This window comes from Electrophorus electricus, chromosome 3 (genome assembly GCF_041902795.1).
Source record: "Electrophorus electricus isolate QZ-2024a chromosome 3, ASM4190279v1, whole genome shotgun sequence".
Classification (NCBI taxonomy): Eukaryota; Metazoa; Chordata; class Actinopteri; order Gymnotiformes; family Gymnotidae; genus Electrophorus; species Electrophorus electricus.
This window is the reverse complement of record NC_137499.1, coordinates 35,086,347-35,102,587: the sequence shown is the minus strand read 5'-3', so window position 1 is coordinate 35,102,587 and position 16,241 is coordinate 35,086,347. Positions and strand designations below refer to the sequence as shown.

General features: G+C 38.8%; 1 protein-coding gene across 1 annotated transcript; it reads left to right on the top strand.

The window, feature by feature from the left end:
- Nucleotides 1–5,308: 5,308 nt before the first annotated feature.
- Nucleotides 5,309–10,343, top strand: hoxb1a (homeobox B1a). The gene is made up of 2 exons (XM_026998009.3): nucleotides 5,309–8,226; nucleotides 9,039–10,343. Exons 1-2 carry the CDS (start codon nucleotides 7,599–7,601, stop codon nucleotides 9,353–9,355), a joined length of 945 nt encoding a protein of 314 aa, XP_026853810.1. The 5' UTR covers nucleotides 5,309–7,598; the 3' UTR covers nucleotides 9,356–10,343.
- Nucleotides 10,344–16,241: the final 5,898 nt, after the last annotated feature.

Below are 16,241 nucleotides of genomic sequence, written 5' to 3'. Positions count from 1 at the left end.
ACATCAGTGTCACTGCTGTGTTAAGAAGTCTCCAGCATTACAGACAGTAACTGGACAGCAGTGCTCCTGTGGCCAGAACCTGTCCAGTGATGAACAGAGTAGAGGGTGGCTGACAGTGCATGGCAGCATACACGCTACAGTCAGTAACCGCACACCTGTGAATGCACCTAATCGAGAGGTGTTCATAATAAAGGGAGGAGGAACTGTAAGTACAAAGTAGGAATTTACTGTCAAGGAAGTGGTGAGTGTAGTGGTGAATGTTAGGTTCTTGAGCATTAGATTGACCTGAAGTACCATGGATAGCCACTTAGACAGTTATCAGTTGTGGGTAATCATAGATGTCACATTGTTCCCACATAACAGTAGAGTCAGTCAGTATGCTGTCTGAACTATAATGGCTGCCAAAGCAGTGAGCTGCACTCTCAGGCCCAGACCAGATTCTCTATACCCTGAATGTATCTGGAGTCCATTACAAGCAAGAAATGCAAAAGAAATATTAAGACCAACTGAAAGCTTAAATACATATTTTAATCATTTATGTTAAGTACTGACACACTGACAAAGCTAGATAGATCAGATAGTTTAATACATCTGGATCATTGTTAAATAATGACATTTATTAAGCCAGTGTTAAGTAGTTTTAGGCGATTTTAGTGAATCAATAAACATGACTGCATGTAGTTAATAATCACAAATGTAGTGACAAAGACATTCTGATTAATGTCTTTGCAAACCCTAGTGGTTATTGTTTATGGCACTTATCATTGTTTAAGATAGACCTTATGTATTTTGTACTTCTAGGCATCAGCAGTGATCCCTGTATTTCTACAGTATTCTAGATCATTGCTATATTGGACTGTAACCTACTGTACTGGCTAGGATGTATTCTATGAGTATATGACAAAGCACTTTTGTAAGTCACACTGGATAAGTGTCTGCTAAATGCCGTAAATGTAAATGTAAACGTAAATGTAAATGTAAAACAGTAGAATGTACAGCTCCCACTTGTTGTTAGTGCGAAGGCCTTTGTGCAGTAGAACAGTAACCCTCACAGATCAGGCAAGTAAGTAAAATACAAAATCAATAAAACCTTGCTAGCCTCAAAAGTAAGTAATGTAACACAATACCTGTTGCATCCTACATGCTAATGTACGCTGCTGCTGTGAGGGATTAACAATATGTACAGAGAAACAAATCAAGGTGCACCACATAGTCAACTGAAAATGGATGGGAAAGATGGGACCCACCAATTGGAGACCCACCAAAACACAGGCAGAGCAAACATGTCTATCACCCAAGTTAGTGTTTGCTGTGTACACACGAATTTGACATCTTGCAGCCATTTTTGAAGCTGTACACGCTCTATTGTTGGTAAATGTTGATTGAGCAAAGATATCATTCTTAAGTTACCACTTAATTAATATTGCAGTTTACATAGTAAGGCCAAAATGCTTGAAAACACTCGGAAAGCTTTCAGTCCCTTATATTAATTGCCTTTAGCGCATCTTTAGAGTTTGTCCTTATCTTATGTCATTAATGAAAATTTAATGTATGATCTTCATTTATACTGTGTTCCTATCTGAATCACAGTATTAACCATTATATGGAAAATGGCAGTATAGTTGAAAACAGCTGAAGACAAAACAGTACAAAGAGTTAGTAATTCTTCCTTCACCTGGAATTCACCCTCTAACGGGAAGTATATCACACAGTTCAAAGGTGACTGTAACACAGAATTTTGGGGTCGTGCTGGATCTCCGTGTTGTATCCTGGCCACTGGAGTTCCCTCTGACCCACCATTTTGCAGTCCTTTCTATTCCAAACTGATACTACTGTACAAGACCTGCAGTTCTAACCAGTCCACACTGTTCAAGCCTTCACAGTCAACACTTTCACAATCAATAGCCAAGACATTCATGAACTTTCATATCGTGAGGTAGGCACATATATTTAAATTATCTTTATACAGTATATATTTACATGTTGTTCACGTTACACATAGCTAATAGAAATCATGGATTTTCAACAATTACATTTTTGCCTTTTCTGGTAGGTAAGGCAAATGTGTCTGTGTTCATGTATGCGTATGCATGCATCCTTTACTTTGAAGGGAAAACTCTAGGCACTAGCTTAATGCAATTGTCAGTCCACTAAAAACGAGAACAGAAGATCATCTACTCAGAGAAGACCTATCACGTTCCACTTTCCTGTAAGACTGCCCCCATATACGGTAAAGTGGTAATGCCATACAGTATATCATGTGACCTGCTGAAAGCAAGGAACAGGGTCAGTGAGGCAAGTGAATGAGTAAAATATCAAAGTCCAGTAAGATAACTTCAACAATTAAATATAGCTTGCAAATTTATTTAAAGAGTATAATCTAAATATACTTTGTACAACATTTTGAGATCAATATATTTTGTATGAATGTATACTAAGAGCCCCTCTTGATGTGTTTGCTGTTATCAGTTTTAACATCAGTATTAAAATTGGTCTGACTTAGGTTTTCTATATAATGCAATAACATATTTAACCACAGTGATCGTATTCTATATGTTAGGAGTGTTCCAAAATGAACCTAAAACATCATTAATATTTATTTATAAAGTTATAATTTTGGTCAGGAATGTGATAGGGTAACTAAAAAAATAGACATATCTTTATATTAAGCACTGACTGAAGAGATTCAAGACCGACCCATTACTGGCCGTCTAACAGTGTCAATATAGCCCACACAGCTTTGCTGTGCTGTTAAAGTTTAAGCAAATTAGATATTTAAAGCAAAACCATAAAGCATGTGAAGTGAGGAGGTTTAAGTACATAATCTGCCCAGTGAAAACAAACTGAAGTTTATCAGATAAAATATTTACTTTTGGTTGTAACAGTCTATCCCACCATAATAACACCATCATAATATGGCAATAGGTAAATAAGAACACAGATGTCTATGATAGTGAAATTTGTTCTTTGCCACAGTTTTTGCAAACTCATCCTTGAAAGAAAAAACATGGGCCTAAACTCAGCTCTATCTGCTTGAGCAGCAAATCTAGACAAAAGCATAGGATGGTGAAGAGAGAAAGCTCTATCTAAGGAGGCATTGATGCCTGAGTTCTCTACACCTTGGCTGAGATTTATCTGAAAAACAATCTGAGCTTTTTATGATATTGGCACTGAGGACACAAGAAATCCAGACTAAGAAACTGATGAGGGAGTTTTTCCACATATGAAGAGCATACACAGGAAGTGCTGTGGTTCCATGCTCTTTCTGCATGACTGAGAAAGCTTTGTTTGTATGGAAATGTGGGTGTCCATATCTGGCTAAAGCACTCCAGATTCAGTCATGCATGGCCCGCCACCACTTCGCTGCTCACCCACCTGAAACGACAGCACCTTTGCACAACATTTGCATCTAATTTGCATATAAGTGACTGGCAAGTATATCAATCTGTACAGGTGACTAGATGAGGTGAGGGCAAGACTGTTCAGTTTTCAGCATATATAGTGATCATTGGGAGACATTATTGATTAGTTGCAGTGATAAATTACAAGGAGGTTGATTTGTTGGTTGGCAATATTGATTATCAAAGGTTCTAATGTATGGCAAATGTGAACTTGATTTGTGGGTGAACAATAAATGTGGATGTCATATGGACAGTCAGTGGGCATAAGCTGAAGTAAGTTGAGTAAGCCACCATACTCAACCATCAAGAATGTCTAAAGACATCCTAACTAGAAATTATTGTATGTGTTAAAGCACTTTTCTTAAATCATCTTATAGCATCTCAGGATACATTTTGAAAGCAAATCTTATTAAAACATTCTGAAACATGCATACATGGTACTTGGTACTTATAGTAACTATTACAATGACATGTATTTGACATGCATTTTGAAGGCAAAACTGCTTTTTAAATGATCTGTATTCATGTCAGTAAAGGCAAATATTACCATTGCGTGTGGAATTGCAGAGGTTGAATGATTTTACTTCATTTTTAAGTTGATGACAGAATGGCAGGGGTTAGCGTAGGAGGATTAGGCTTTAGTAGAAAGCTTCCACTGGCACGGCTACTGAGAGGGAATTGCCTTCTAGCAAGCTGAGACATTACAGTCAACACACAAGTCATACAGATATGATGGCTAGTGAGGTGATGTGAGATGGCCTGAATCTGCTTCAAGTGGACAGGCAAAACTGTTATGCTGTTCTAAAAATGTCTGCATTATGTTGGTGAGAAGTGTTGTCACTGGGTTAATGATTGTCAGTTGAAAGACAGAAAGAGATAAGCAAAGAGAAACAAGGCTTGGATTTAATGCTAGATTGTTATTAACCTGAAACAAACTGGACATGGCTGAACACTTGCCCACAAGCTGTGAGCTGAACACCCCCCCCCCCCCACACACACACACATCTGTCTGTCTCCTTCCTAGACAGCCTTGACTGTTGTGCTAGAATAAATAAACAGTGTGAGTGTATTCAAGAGCTAACCATGAAGTGATTTCATTATGAGTTCCATCATGTGTCCTGTCAACTAGTTCTTACAGAATGTTTCTGAAAAAAAAAATTCTTGTGAAATAATAGGGAAATTTATCATGTAAAAAGTACATTTTAAGTGCACTTTTCTGAATGTCTTGCCTGGTATTTCTATATTAGGTTTCCCTATTAGGTTCTCTGTTAAATACCATCTCATTTCTGGACCAAAGTTGGCTGAATTGAGGAACTTGCTGAGCTCTTACCATTACTGGCCTTTATTTGATCACCGGGATCTGATATGAAACTGATATTTACAGGACAAGGACTAAGTTAAAGTTTTTTCTCCTTGAGATGTGACTTTATATACCAAGGCTACATTAACTGTATGAAAAAGTATGAGTATGCACATTCAAACTTGCATGACATGACATGACCTTTTATATATATATATATATATATATATATATATATATATATATATATATATATATATATATATATATATATATATATATATATATATATATAAACATCCCTACAGTTCAAGCATGTATCTACAGTATATATTTGTTTATTGCGGTTTCTGTTAACAGGCTCAGAGCCAATGCCATCGCTATTTCAACTATTTCCATTGTACACAACTGGACAGGGTGCAGTTTGACAGAGAGCATGTTATATGCCATGTCTTACCAAATTCCATCTTGTAATGCTGTTGTCAATAAGACATTGATAGCAAAAATCAGTTGCAGAAACTCCTGACTGGGAATTTTTACAGGACATATATTAAGATTGTAAATAAATGTTTGTTTTTTTTGCATCCATCAGTTGGACAGGTCTCAAATAAAAATTAAAATTAAAATTAAACATTACAATGCATATTTTCTGTTATGCCATATTCAGACTATATTGTACTTTACATGCCATATTCACTCTTGTTTTCTGACAAAAGAAAATACAACACAAATAAAAAACCCAACACTGTTCCAGTAAATTTCAGCAAATAAACCTATTTGCCAGTTTGGTCACTACACCATACTCTATAGTGCATAAAAATAAGAAATGAAAACTACACCATTGTACCTGTTCTGGCTTATGAAGGAATCTTCTGTAAGGCTGACTGGCAAAATATGTCTTTGAAACAGTTTTAATCTAATGACTCTAGACAGTAAGCATTTATGACATCGATCACGTTGCGTATATGTTAGGAGTGAACAAGATGTACTTCGCGCAGAAAATCCTGCGCTATGGCCTGATGAAGAATGGCAGGAGAAGCGTTATAATCCAAGTATTAAGACAATCAGTTAAAGTGTATGCAGATACATTCTAGTTTAAAGTCCTTGCGCTCTATAGCACAAGGCTAACTAAAGCTAGCAGTCAAATGTGAAAAGAAACCGCAAGAGTGCGCAACACATGAATGCATGTTCTTCGCTGAGAAGGGCTTAACGTTTTTGCTCCTCTAATTTGCACCACTAGGTGGATAAAAATGCGTAACATCGTGTAGCTAACAGGTTGCAGACTAGCTATCTCCGATAGGTCTATTATAGTTAGTTTAAAAACTGCTACAGTGATCCAGTTCATCATGTTGCCGATATTAAAGAAATCCCACATAAACTTTTTAAATAAACCTTGTTTTTTTAATGCAATATGTTTCATAATATGGTGTAGTTTTATTTTTATTATTAATTTATTAATGTCATGGACAACCACTAACTTATAGTGGCAGAAAGGTAACTATGAAGAAAGTTTGGGGAGCTAGTATTGTCTTAGTTATTTACCGGTGCGCAAATGCCCACTGACATGCTTGTAGCCGATGGGTCAGTGTGAGGGGAGTTGGCTAAAACCTTAAAGCACTCAAGAGAAAAAGGAGATAGCAGCAGTTCAAGTAGAAAGCCTAACAAGCTCTGAACTTTTGCCCGCACGACCATCCCTTCTCCAGAGATGCGAGACGACAGTAAACATCCTGACAAGTAACAAATTACTGTGGGCGTCATATTGTTACTTACTCTTGTCTTTCCGTGTACAAGTGAACAAATATATTCGAGATCCTTCTGCCCCCTTCTTTGCGCGTGGGCCCTTTATGAACAGGAAGATTTGCTAGACTATTGTCATCCCCATTAATAATTAGCCGCAGCCCTAACGTTCTTTCCGTGTCTTCCGCCAACGCCTGTCGGGTAATCCGAAGTGGGCATGAGTGCATCGAACTGTGAAGGACGAATAGATACATCGGGTTGATTTATCTGTTGAAAACGTGCAACAGTCAGTCGTTTCAGGATATGTCAACTAAATAAAGGATTTTCAGTTAATTGACCAGACATCATCCTCATTTTTGCATCATATAAAAATGAACTCATAGTTAGGGTGACTCCACGTGTGAGAAAGCCGTTGACGTTCCTTTCCTGTTGGGTCCGGATTCAGCAGAAGGCTTGCTGTCGGCCTAACCTAGTTTTGGTAACAGATCAGTCCACTGATTAAATTAAGTGGGTCCAAATAAGACCCAGAACCGTTCTGAAACGATGGCGTCACTTCCAATTCAAGTGTTAAACGAATTTGAAACCAGAAGATACTAAACTATGTATTAACCGTATGTGCAGGCAAGAGAAAAAAAATACATAAGGCACTGTGCGTTGTTTATCTTACATAGAATTCAGTAAAATTAACAACTTAAAACCGTAACTGATCTATTATAAGTAACACATTTAAATACATCTTTACTCTGGTAAGGAGAACTAAACGAAAACAGGGGAAAAGAAGGGTTAAAAGCTCAAAAGAACATTTGTAACTCCCCTTCTTCATTTCTTTTTCTCGCTTTCGGGAGAGCCTTTCATGCAAGGTTTGACATATTCGTGCTGTTATCAGATTGATGGGCCAGTTTGATTGAAGTGGCTTTGTCATGCAAATGTCAAGCGCGTGATGGATGGTCGCGGTGCGCTGACAAACTTCTGGAGGTCCCCTCACCATTGGCGCCGTGAACGACTCACGTGACCAGCAGCTGAGGTAAAGATGTGTTATAGGGAAGAACGGGCAAATACTCTGGAGGTAAGCATTTTCCTTTTCTTCATGACATACTGCTGCGAGGTTGCACGACTCGCAATCCCAAATTCACAGGTTTCCCCTTTAAAATCAACTGCGCATGGACAATTCCAGAATGAACTCTTTTTTGGAGTACACAATTTGTAATCGGGGAACGAACACATACTCGCCTAAGTCTGGATACCATCATTTGGATCAGGCTTTCTCGGGCCCCTTCCAGTCCGGTCAAGCAAGTGACAGCTATAACGGTGATGGACGACTTTACGTAGGTGGGAGTGCATCGCCGGCGACGGCACAACATCAGCACCAGAGCGGAGGCTATGCGCATCACCAACACCAAACGCATCATAGTGGCATGGGCCTTTCTTACGGTGGCACCGGAACCACGGGCTATGGAACGCAGGCCACTGCCAACCCGGACTATGCTCATCACCAATATTTTATGAACCATGATCAAGATGGAATGTATTATCAATCTGCTGGCTTTGGTACGCCAAATGTGGGGCCTAATTATGGTTCCATGGCCGGTGCGTACTGTGGAGCGCAAAGTGCAGTTCCGGCGGCGCCATATCAACATCACGGTTGCGAGGGCCAGGACCACCAGCGACTCTACACGCAGGGCACATACGCCGACCTATCATCCTGCCAAGAGAAGGAGACTGGCTCTGATCAAATCCCAGGGAAGACCTTCGACTGGATGAAAGTCAAAAGGAACCCTCCTAAAACAGGTAGGCTTAACTTTAATTTGTTCCCCTATGATAACACACAGATCGCAATCGCTAAAATTAATTAACTCCGAGTTTACTTTGAACTCCTCATCATGCAACCCATATTGCACATAGTTAATATCTCGAATTTGTTGACTCTCGGCCATCAAAATGGAAGGGAAAAGAGAACGAGAAAGCTTTTTTCTTTCCCTATCTTTGATCCATATATGGGCTGCTCTGGGTCGGAGCGCTATCTCAGACCAGACGCGATTTGTGGGAAGCTTGGCCTGTGTGCCTCCCCTACATTTTCTGGCCCTCAACCCGCTAATGCATCGAACAGACATGCTTTCCTACACCATAGGAAATGTCCCAACTTTGTTATCTTTAGCTTGTCCCGGCTCACGCTGTGCTACATTCGTTTATGTTGGCCTCCACTGTATTCTTAGACTTTCCTGCTCAACCAAAGCTGTCTAACAACGATTTAAAACACCACCTCTAAAGTACAGGGATCACCATTTTTATTTACTGTACAAATAGGGTAGTCATAAAATAATCTTTTGGGAATACTGAATTACATACGTCAAGCGCAAGGATGTTCACTGATGTGAATAACATAAGTAAACATGGAAACCATCGAGATCTTATCAAGACTTTCTCAGCACGAATAATTTACGTCAGTTTTTTTACGTACCCACGCGTGTGCTTGTATGTGTCTGTGCGTGAACCTTTTAAGATACTAAAGAGGAACATATATTGATTATTATTTACAGCCTAAATGCTATTGTAATTAATTTGTTTACCTGTTATAACTCTTTTCTATTTATTTCACACAGCAAAAGTGGCCGAGTTCGGCCTGGGTCCACAAAACACAATACGTACAAACTTCACCACTAAACAGCTTACTGAGCTCGAAAAGGAGTTTCACTTCAGCAAATACCTTACACGAGCACGGCGGGTAGAAATTGCCGCCACGCTGGAACTGAACGAGACACAAGTGAAGATTTGGTTCCAGAACCGCCGAATGAAACAGAAGAAGCGTGAAAAAGAGGGACTCGCGCCTGCCTCCAGCACCACATTTAAAGACTCTGAGGAGAATTCGGATCATTCCACATCAACTTCCCCAGGAGCGTCCCCAAGCCCTGAGCCTTGACGAATTAAACAATTAGAAATAAAGGCACTAAATCAATTAATTTTAATTTAAAATAATTTTCAATGAGCATTTCAAAATGTGTCCAAGCATACCTTTTCTGTAATGCAATAATGGTACTTGTATGTTTTATAAAGTTAAGCTGTGGGAAAGTTAATCGGCTATTCTACAGCAAGGACCGTTGCATAAATATTTAGATCATTTTTGAGGTAAACTTGCAATACCGCTTCTCCAATGCAGAATGCTAATAAAGTAATTCAGGGTTTCTTACATGGATGCCTATATTGGCAATGCACTTTTAGAATGTTTACCAATCTATAAATGGACCTTTCAGATGCAGGGAGCCTCTTAGGCAAATTGATTAATTTTGCAGTGCTAATATAATGTTATGCTATTTAGATGTAAGTTTGAGAATTGTTTGAGAAAAGTAGGCCAGCTATGTCATAATGGGTAATCTCACCGTTTGCACTATGCGGTTACAGGGTCGGCCTTCATGCCTGCAGTACAACTCGTATTAGTAATGTAGTCTGTGAATGATTTCCCCTCCAAGTTGTTCTTCTAACGTTTCAGTGTTTAATTTGCAATGTTATTCAGAAAGTAAAGTGTCATGTAGCAACGATTAAGGATTTTTTAAAATATAACTTAGGGTACTGTATTCAGTAAGCCTTGTCATGGATAAACATATTTTGAAAGTTGTAGTGTTCGTTTGTTTAGGAAAAATACAGGGTTATAATGTACTTTTTAAGATCAAAATATTTTTAGAAAGTGATATATTTTTATTTTACAGTGCAAAAACAGGCTGACTGAGTTTTATTAGTTTATGTCTGTATGACTCCACAAAATCTTATTTCAACTGTGTATCTACCTCAGATAATAATAATAATAATAATAATAATAATAATAATAAACATATTTTACTAAGTTGGTAAAACAAGTTTTGGAGGGCTCCCATGTTTTTCCATTTTATTTTACCTTTATCTAAACGCTTAAAGATAATTATGTTTTAAAGATTTAGCAATAAATGTTTGTACCGCATATTCACTTGTGTCCAGGGCATCTGCTTTCATATTGTGAAAAACGCAAATTGGCTGTTATAAATCTCATTTTACCTGTAAGAATTGAGAACGCGACCACCAGTTTATACAGAGGCACAAAGAATGTTGCTACGCGTCCTGGGTGGCTCGTGCTGACCTTTTTACCTCAGGACGCCTCTGGGATCTCTAAACATGTAAACAAACTCACACAAGTTGGTTCATAGACACTAACTGCAGAAATTCTGTCCTGATTTAAAGCAATGCACATAAAGAGCACACTGCTAAACAACATTTTAAAAGTACGGCAACAACCAGTAATTGGGTCTATGTTATTAATCATAAATATGGTATGGTATAGATTTTAGAAATAATCTACTAAATATCATATAATTAAGTTGCAAGATAAGGCAATAGTTGTCAATAACAACTCGTAAAATACGCAAGGCATCACTGGACCAAATATAGGTGATGTATTAATAATTAGCCTTATTGTTGAATAACAAGTGATCCCACCCAAGATTTTATATATATTTCAAGTCAATGCCATATATATTTATTATTAGAGCTTGTATACATTATGGGTGTCCACAGCCAACATAAAGTGGCCTAAATCACTGAATCATAACTCTGGGATTTCAGAATTCTCCAGAAAAGACCTTCTTGACCATCTGCTAGCGCAGTTGGTGTGGATTTCAGTCACGCTGTTTAGGGCGTTTGTCCTGTACCCCCCAAAACGAGCTTTGATCAAACCGCCATTCCCAGCGGACAACATCCCTTGACTACATTTAAACGCAAAGTAGCCTATGCATACAGTTGTGGGTTTAAACAAAGGTCACTGTTAACTTCAGGTTAACTCCTTCTGTCCACGTTTAGCAATACATTCGTATTCCTTTATTCTAAAGTGTCATACTAACTATTGAAATACGGCGATGGTGACGTTTTTGGATATCAATAAAATACAAAACTCTTTTGACAGTGGATAAAGGTATTCGGATGACTTAATAGCAAACATTTTAAGATACTAAAGTCTTAAAAAAGTCTATTGGACTATGATTCCTTATATTATTGCACATTTACGGCCAACAGACTAAACGGTTGGAATAACGGGCCTGTTTATGATATTGATATATGCAACTCAGCAATACTCAGGGTGGACACTTTAGAACAGGCACGGGCTCATTGTCCCGTTATTAATGGGTACCATATAATTGGGTGTCACTGATATACTCGTAGTCTAATTCGATGCTCGCGGTCACGCCTTCATATCTCACCGAATCCAAATCCTCCATCAACACAAAAGAAATCGCGTCTTCTTGTGCTCGGAGTGAGTTATGTGAGGAAAAATAGAAGTCAGGGGGTTACCCGATGAGTTCAGCCTAAAAGAATCTCAGACAGCGAGTATACACATGCGCACAAAGACGCGTACGCGCAAAGGCCTCTTGAGAGACGATTTTAAAAAATTAGACATCAATTTAAAGCCTCGCGGACCCTTCTTTCGCGTCACATCCGAAACACATGTGGCGCGGGCCAGGTGAGCGCGCGATCGTAAGCGCCGGTGAAAGATTGGAAGAACGAGTTGGAAGGTGTTGACAAGAAGTGTGGAGAAAGAGCGGAGGGGGTCGGTCAGATTCGGGTTTTTTTTTCCTTGAGCACTGAGGAAACGAGTTTGCCAAACATTTTTTTTTCTCGTGCTCTCTCTCGTGGCCTCACCTCTTCCCCAAAGTTTACGCGGACTTGACAGTTCTATTTCATCCCCCGACCCTCTGACGGACTGCCTCAATATTTGCACAGGAGGATAGGTTTGCCCTGGGCCCTGCTTCGAACAGCTTCGCCCTGCCAACCCGCTCTCCCTGGCCTCGGTTCACGTAGAGTTCAGGCCCAAATTAATTCTCGAAAGGCGTGGGTCAGCCTGTCAGGAGCTACGGAGCTTCCATCTCACCGAGGTCAAACGTAGGTCTCTCCCTTTAGCTTGCGCCCGGAGCACGACTCCTGGGGCTTTGCTTTGTCCCGCTCAGCTTCGAAGGCCACTCACTCACCTTTGTTATCTCTCTTTTTTACCTTCATTCATTTTACCTTCATTCTGGTCTTTGATTTCCTCTGCTTGTAAACGTGCTGTAAATATCGATGTTTTCTAATTAAAATCTTAAACCATTCAAACAACAGAGTCGATTTGCCATACAGACACAGACTTTCCTTTGGTCTTTAATATCGAGTAGTCTGCAGATCAGAGTTCATACTGTTTGTAGGCTAGTTGATTGCTCACTAGATTGTGATCATATAGTATTTTTGAGTTAAAATGTCATTATGCAACATAAATCACAGAATATTTTAAAAATAATTTTAATACTGTATTTTGAAGTAGACTAGTTTAAAGAACCGATTGCAAGCGACATTATTTTGTACAGTCTATTAGGTCAGTTTGTTCGATGTTCCATATGCATTGTGAATCTCTCTGGTACTTGGGCACTACTGCTACCAACATAATTGTTATGCATTAGAAATTTGGGTGAGACAGATAAGACTATACAAAATACCACACATAACGGATGGCAAGTTATACATTACAGAAAAACAGCCTACTGTTAGAAAAACTCTCAGTACTCTCAAACAAATATCAATCGAATCATCATAACATTTATGACCAAAATCAATGTCTTAGTTTATATATTTCAATAATCTTTGGTCCTCTCGTTAGCAGTAGTTGAAATGATATAACTGGTGCTGGCACATTAAACAGGAACCATTTAAACGCATTTTAAATGAAAGTTTTAAATTAGGCAATTATCAATAATGTAATGTACGCCCATTTGCTTTGTGTATCCACAGATAAATCAGGAAAGCATCGTACAGTCCGATTATTTTTCGATATGTTTTTCAACAAGTCGTTTTTTTCTCTTTTGGAGAATATGTTTTTGGCGTTTTTAACTATTCATGGCTATTCAAGGCTCAGAAAATACTGAGCAGAAATACTGGCCACAACCCTCACTCATTCTGTTTGGACCGTTTGTTTAGGCTGGAATTTAGGGTGTTCGTCATGATAAATTACACCAATGCTAATATTCGAGGAAAATATTCGGTAAAAGATAAAAATGAATCACGTTTCAAAGAACAAATGACAGCCACAATTTCAAGAAATAGCAATTGTGTGTTACACATTGTCAGTACAAAATAATATATTCTTTTCGATGCATGAAAAGACCTTTTCCCTTTGATAAAGTTCTCCGAAACAAAACTTTCACTAAAATCCTGGCGTGAAAAGAAATCACGAGAGTGTGATTATTACTTTTAAACTCAACCACAATAAGACGAAAACAATATATTATAAAACAACATAGAATTACCAATTACTTATTGCAAACAACAACAACAAAATAGCAATAACGATAATTATACCACCACCACCACCACCACCACCACCACCACCACCACCACACAACAACCAACAACAATAATAATCGTCATCAATGCTGAAATGCTGAGGAGATAGCGTTAGTGAACTCTATCGTGAGAGATGTATTCACAATCCCTCATCGAGCGCAATCCAATCAGAGGGCCTTTATGGTTCATACAAATGGATGTGTTAAAATGCCGCTGAACTCACCATGACCCTACACTGACCAGCCACGTGGAATATTATCTTGTAATACTGTCTGAAAGTCAGAGCTGTTGAAAAAAATGACAGAAAACAACAGTAGTAATATAGGGAATTTATTTGAAAAAAGGAATTGCTAAATTTGACGAAAACAATTACCTGGCTAATTACCTGTATAAAGGCCTATATCCAGTTAACAGTATCGATTCTTTCGAAAACAAATACTTTTTGCGTAATGTAATTAACTTTATTATCTTTATTTAACCACCAAACTTATTTAACTTGGAGGCATAATTACATTTACGTTACATTATATTGCTTCGAACAATGACTGCGGATTAAAAAGATATTTACTTTGCTAAACGTGATATGTTGTCTGTGCGTATCTAAAAACGCCTTCTTGTTCATTTAAGGTTGACGAGACGGTTGCAAGAATTTCTGCGATTTCTCACATTCTTGGGTGAATTCAGAGCAAAAGGTTATCTGGCAAAAGTCTTTCATTCTTCAACGCGTGAGAAACACCAGAGAAAAAGTCAGCCTCTCACGTGCCCAGACTGGTGCAGATACATATAAGACAACACACAAATGCAAGTAATGTAAACACATATAAGCTATAGAATAAGTCGAATTGGCCTTACATGAAGGGCATATCATTGAAAACGCAAATGAATCTAACCTTTGTGTAAAGCAACCACATTTTTTTTACAAGATTTCACAATTCTAGCACCTAGTGTAGAAAGGCAAAATCATGAATGAACACATGTGGTCTAACGTCAGTGAGCCAAGCAAACTCTGCTGTCAGCACTGTTTCTACAGAGCTAGCAAGTTGCCAGTAAGCTTCAGCACTGTTCAATAGGTAGGATGTTATGTTAACTGATCCCTTGTCTTGGTTCCAGGTGGATTTAAAAAGGAGTTGAGCTTCACTCTATGAGTAGCTCATGCAGCAACACACACACACACACACATACACACACACACACACACACACACACACACACAGGGAGCAAGAGAGAGAGAGAGCGAGAGAGAGAGAGAGAGAGAGAGAGAGAGAGAGAGAGAGAGAGAGAGAGAAACACACACATCACTGCCAAGTAAAGCACAATAGCCTTATTTACATAGCATCTTGTCACATGCTCCTCATATTTCTGAAGTAATGCAGACGCTGAGAACATCAGGAAGCAGTAGGAAACACAAGCCTTGGTGAGCTGGATTATGCTATATGCTTCTGGTATCTGGGACAAACCCCCGTGTCCCCCTGCATGTCATGGAGGAGAGTCTGCCACCTTAGACTGCACTGCACACCTGCTCCTTGCAGAAGAAATGGATTTACTTTTTGTTATACTCAATGTTTTCAGTATCTTGCCTAATGTAACAATTAAAAAATTCCAAATTGATTTTTAAAGAGTAAAAATAGGTAGAACTGTAAATTAATTTCTATTAATTATAAAATGATGAGTATTATTGAGAAATTTAAAGTGGCAAGCTTAAGATGTATATGGTTGCATACTGTGTGTATTGAATAATATTGAAACGAATGCAATAAGGTGAGAAGAATATCAAAGTTGATAAATCATCAACTCATTTGAATGATGAATATCTTGAAAAGTCCTTTTTAAGATAAAATGTGCTTTCAGGTAAGTGTGACTCTTGTAATTCAATGGATGAGAATGTAATATCTATTGCTGAGTCTGAGGATGCATTCCCTGTGCTCGTGTAGAAACATAGACATGCAGAGTTGATGGGAGGTAGGACCTTCCATTAAGTAGGTTCACATCTGGAAAATGAATTAGAAACAGTACAACAACCAGTCATACAAAAATAGAAAAGAGAAATGCTGAGAAAGGCATGCAAAGCAACGATGTTGGATAAGGCAGAGGCTCATAAAGAGGTGGAAAAGAAGTAGGAAAAAGAGAGAGGGAGAGTGAGAGAGAGAGGGAGGGATACCAAAAAAGAGAGGGAGAGAGAGGAGAGAAAGAGAGGGCAGCCCAGAGGTTTGAAGTGGAGGACTGAACGAGGGCCACGTTTTCCCCCTGTAGAGTGTTTCGTTGGTATCTGTGACGACCCCTCCTTCCTCTCCTCTTCTGCACTTCGCTCTTGTCCTGTCTTCTTGCCAAGACTACCATGCAAAGCTGTTTGCTGCTCTCTCTCCATCTTCCCTCACTGTCCCACTGCCTTCACAGCTACTCATCTTTAATGGTCAGGCCACAGTTAGAGGCCTTGGCCATGTGTTCAGCGGTGAGCCTGATCACATCAATTGGCACCA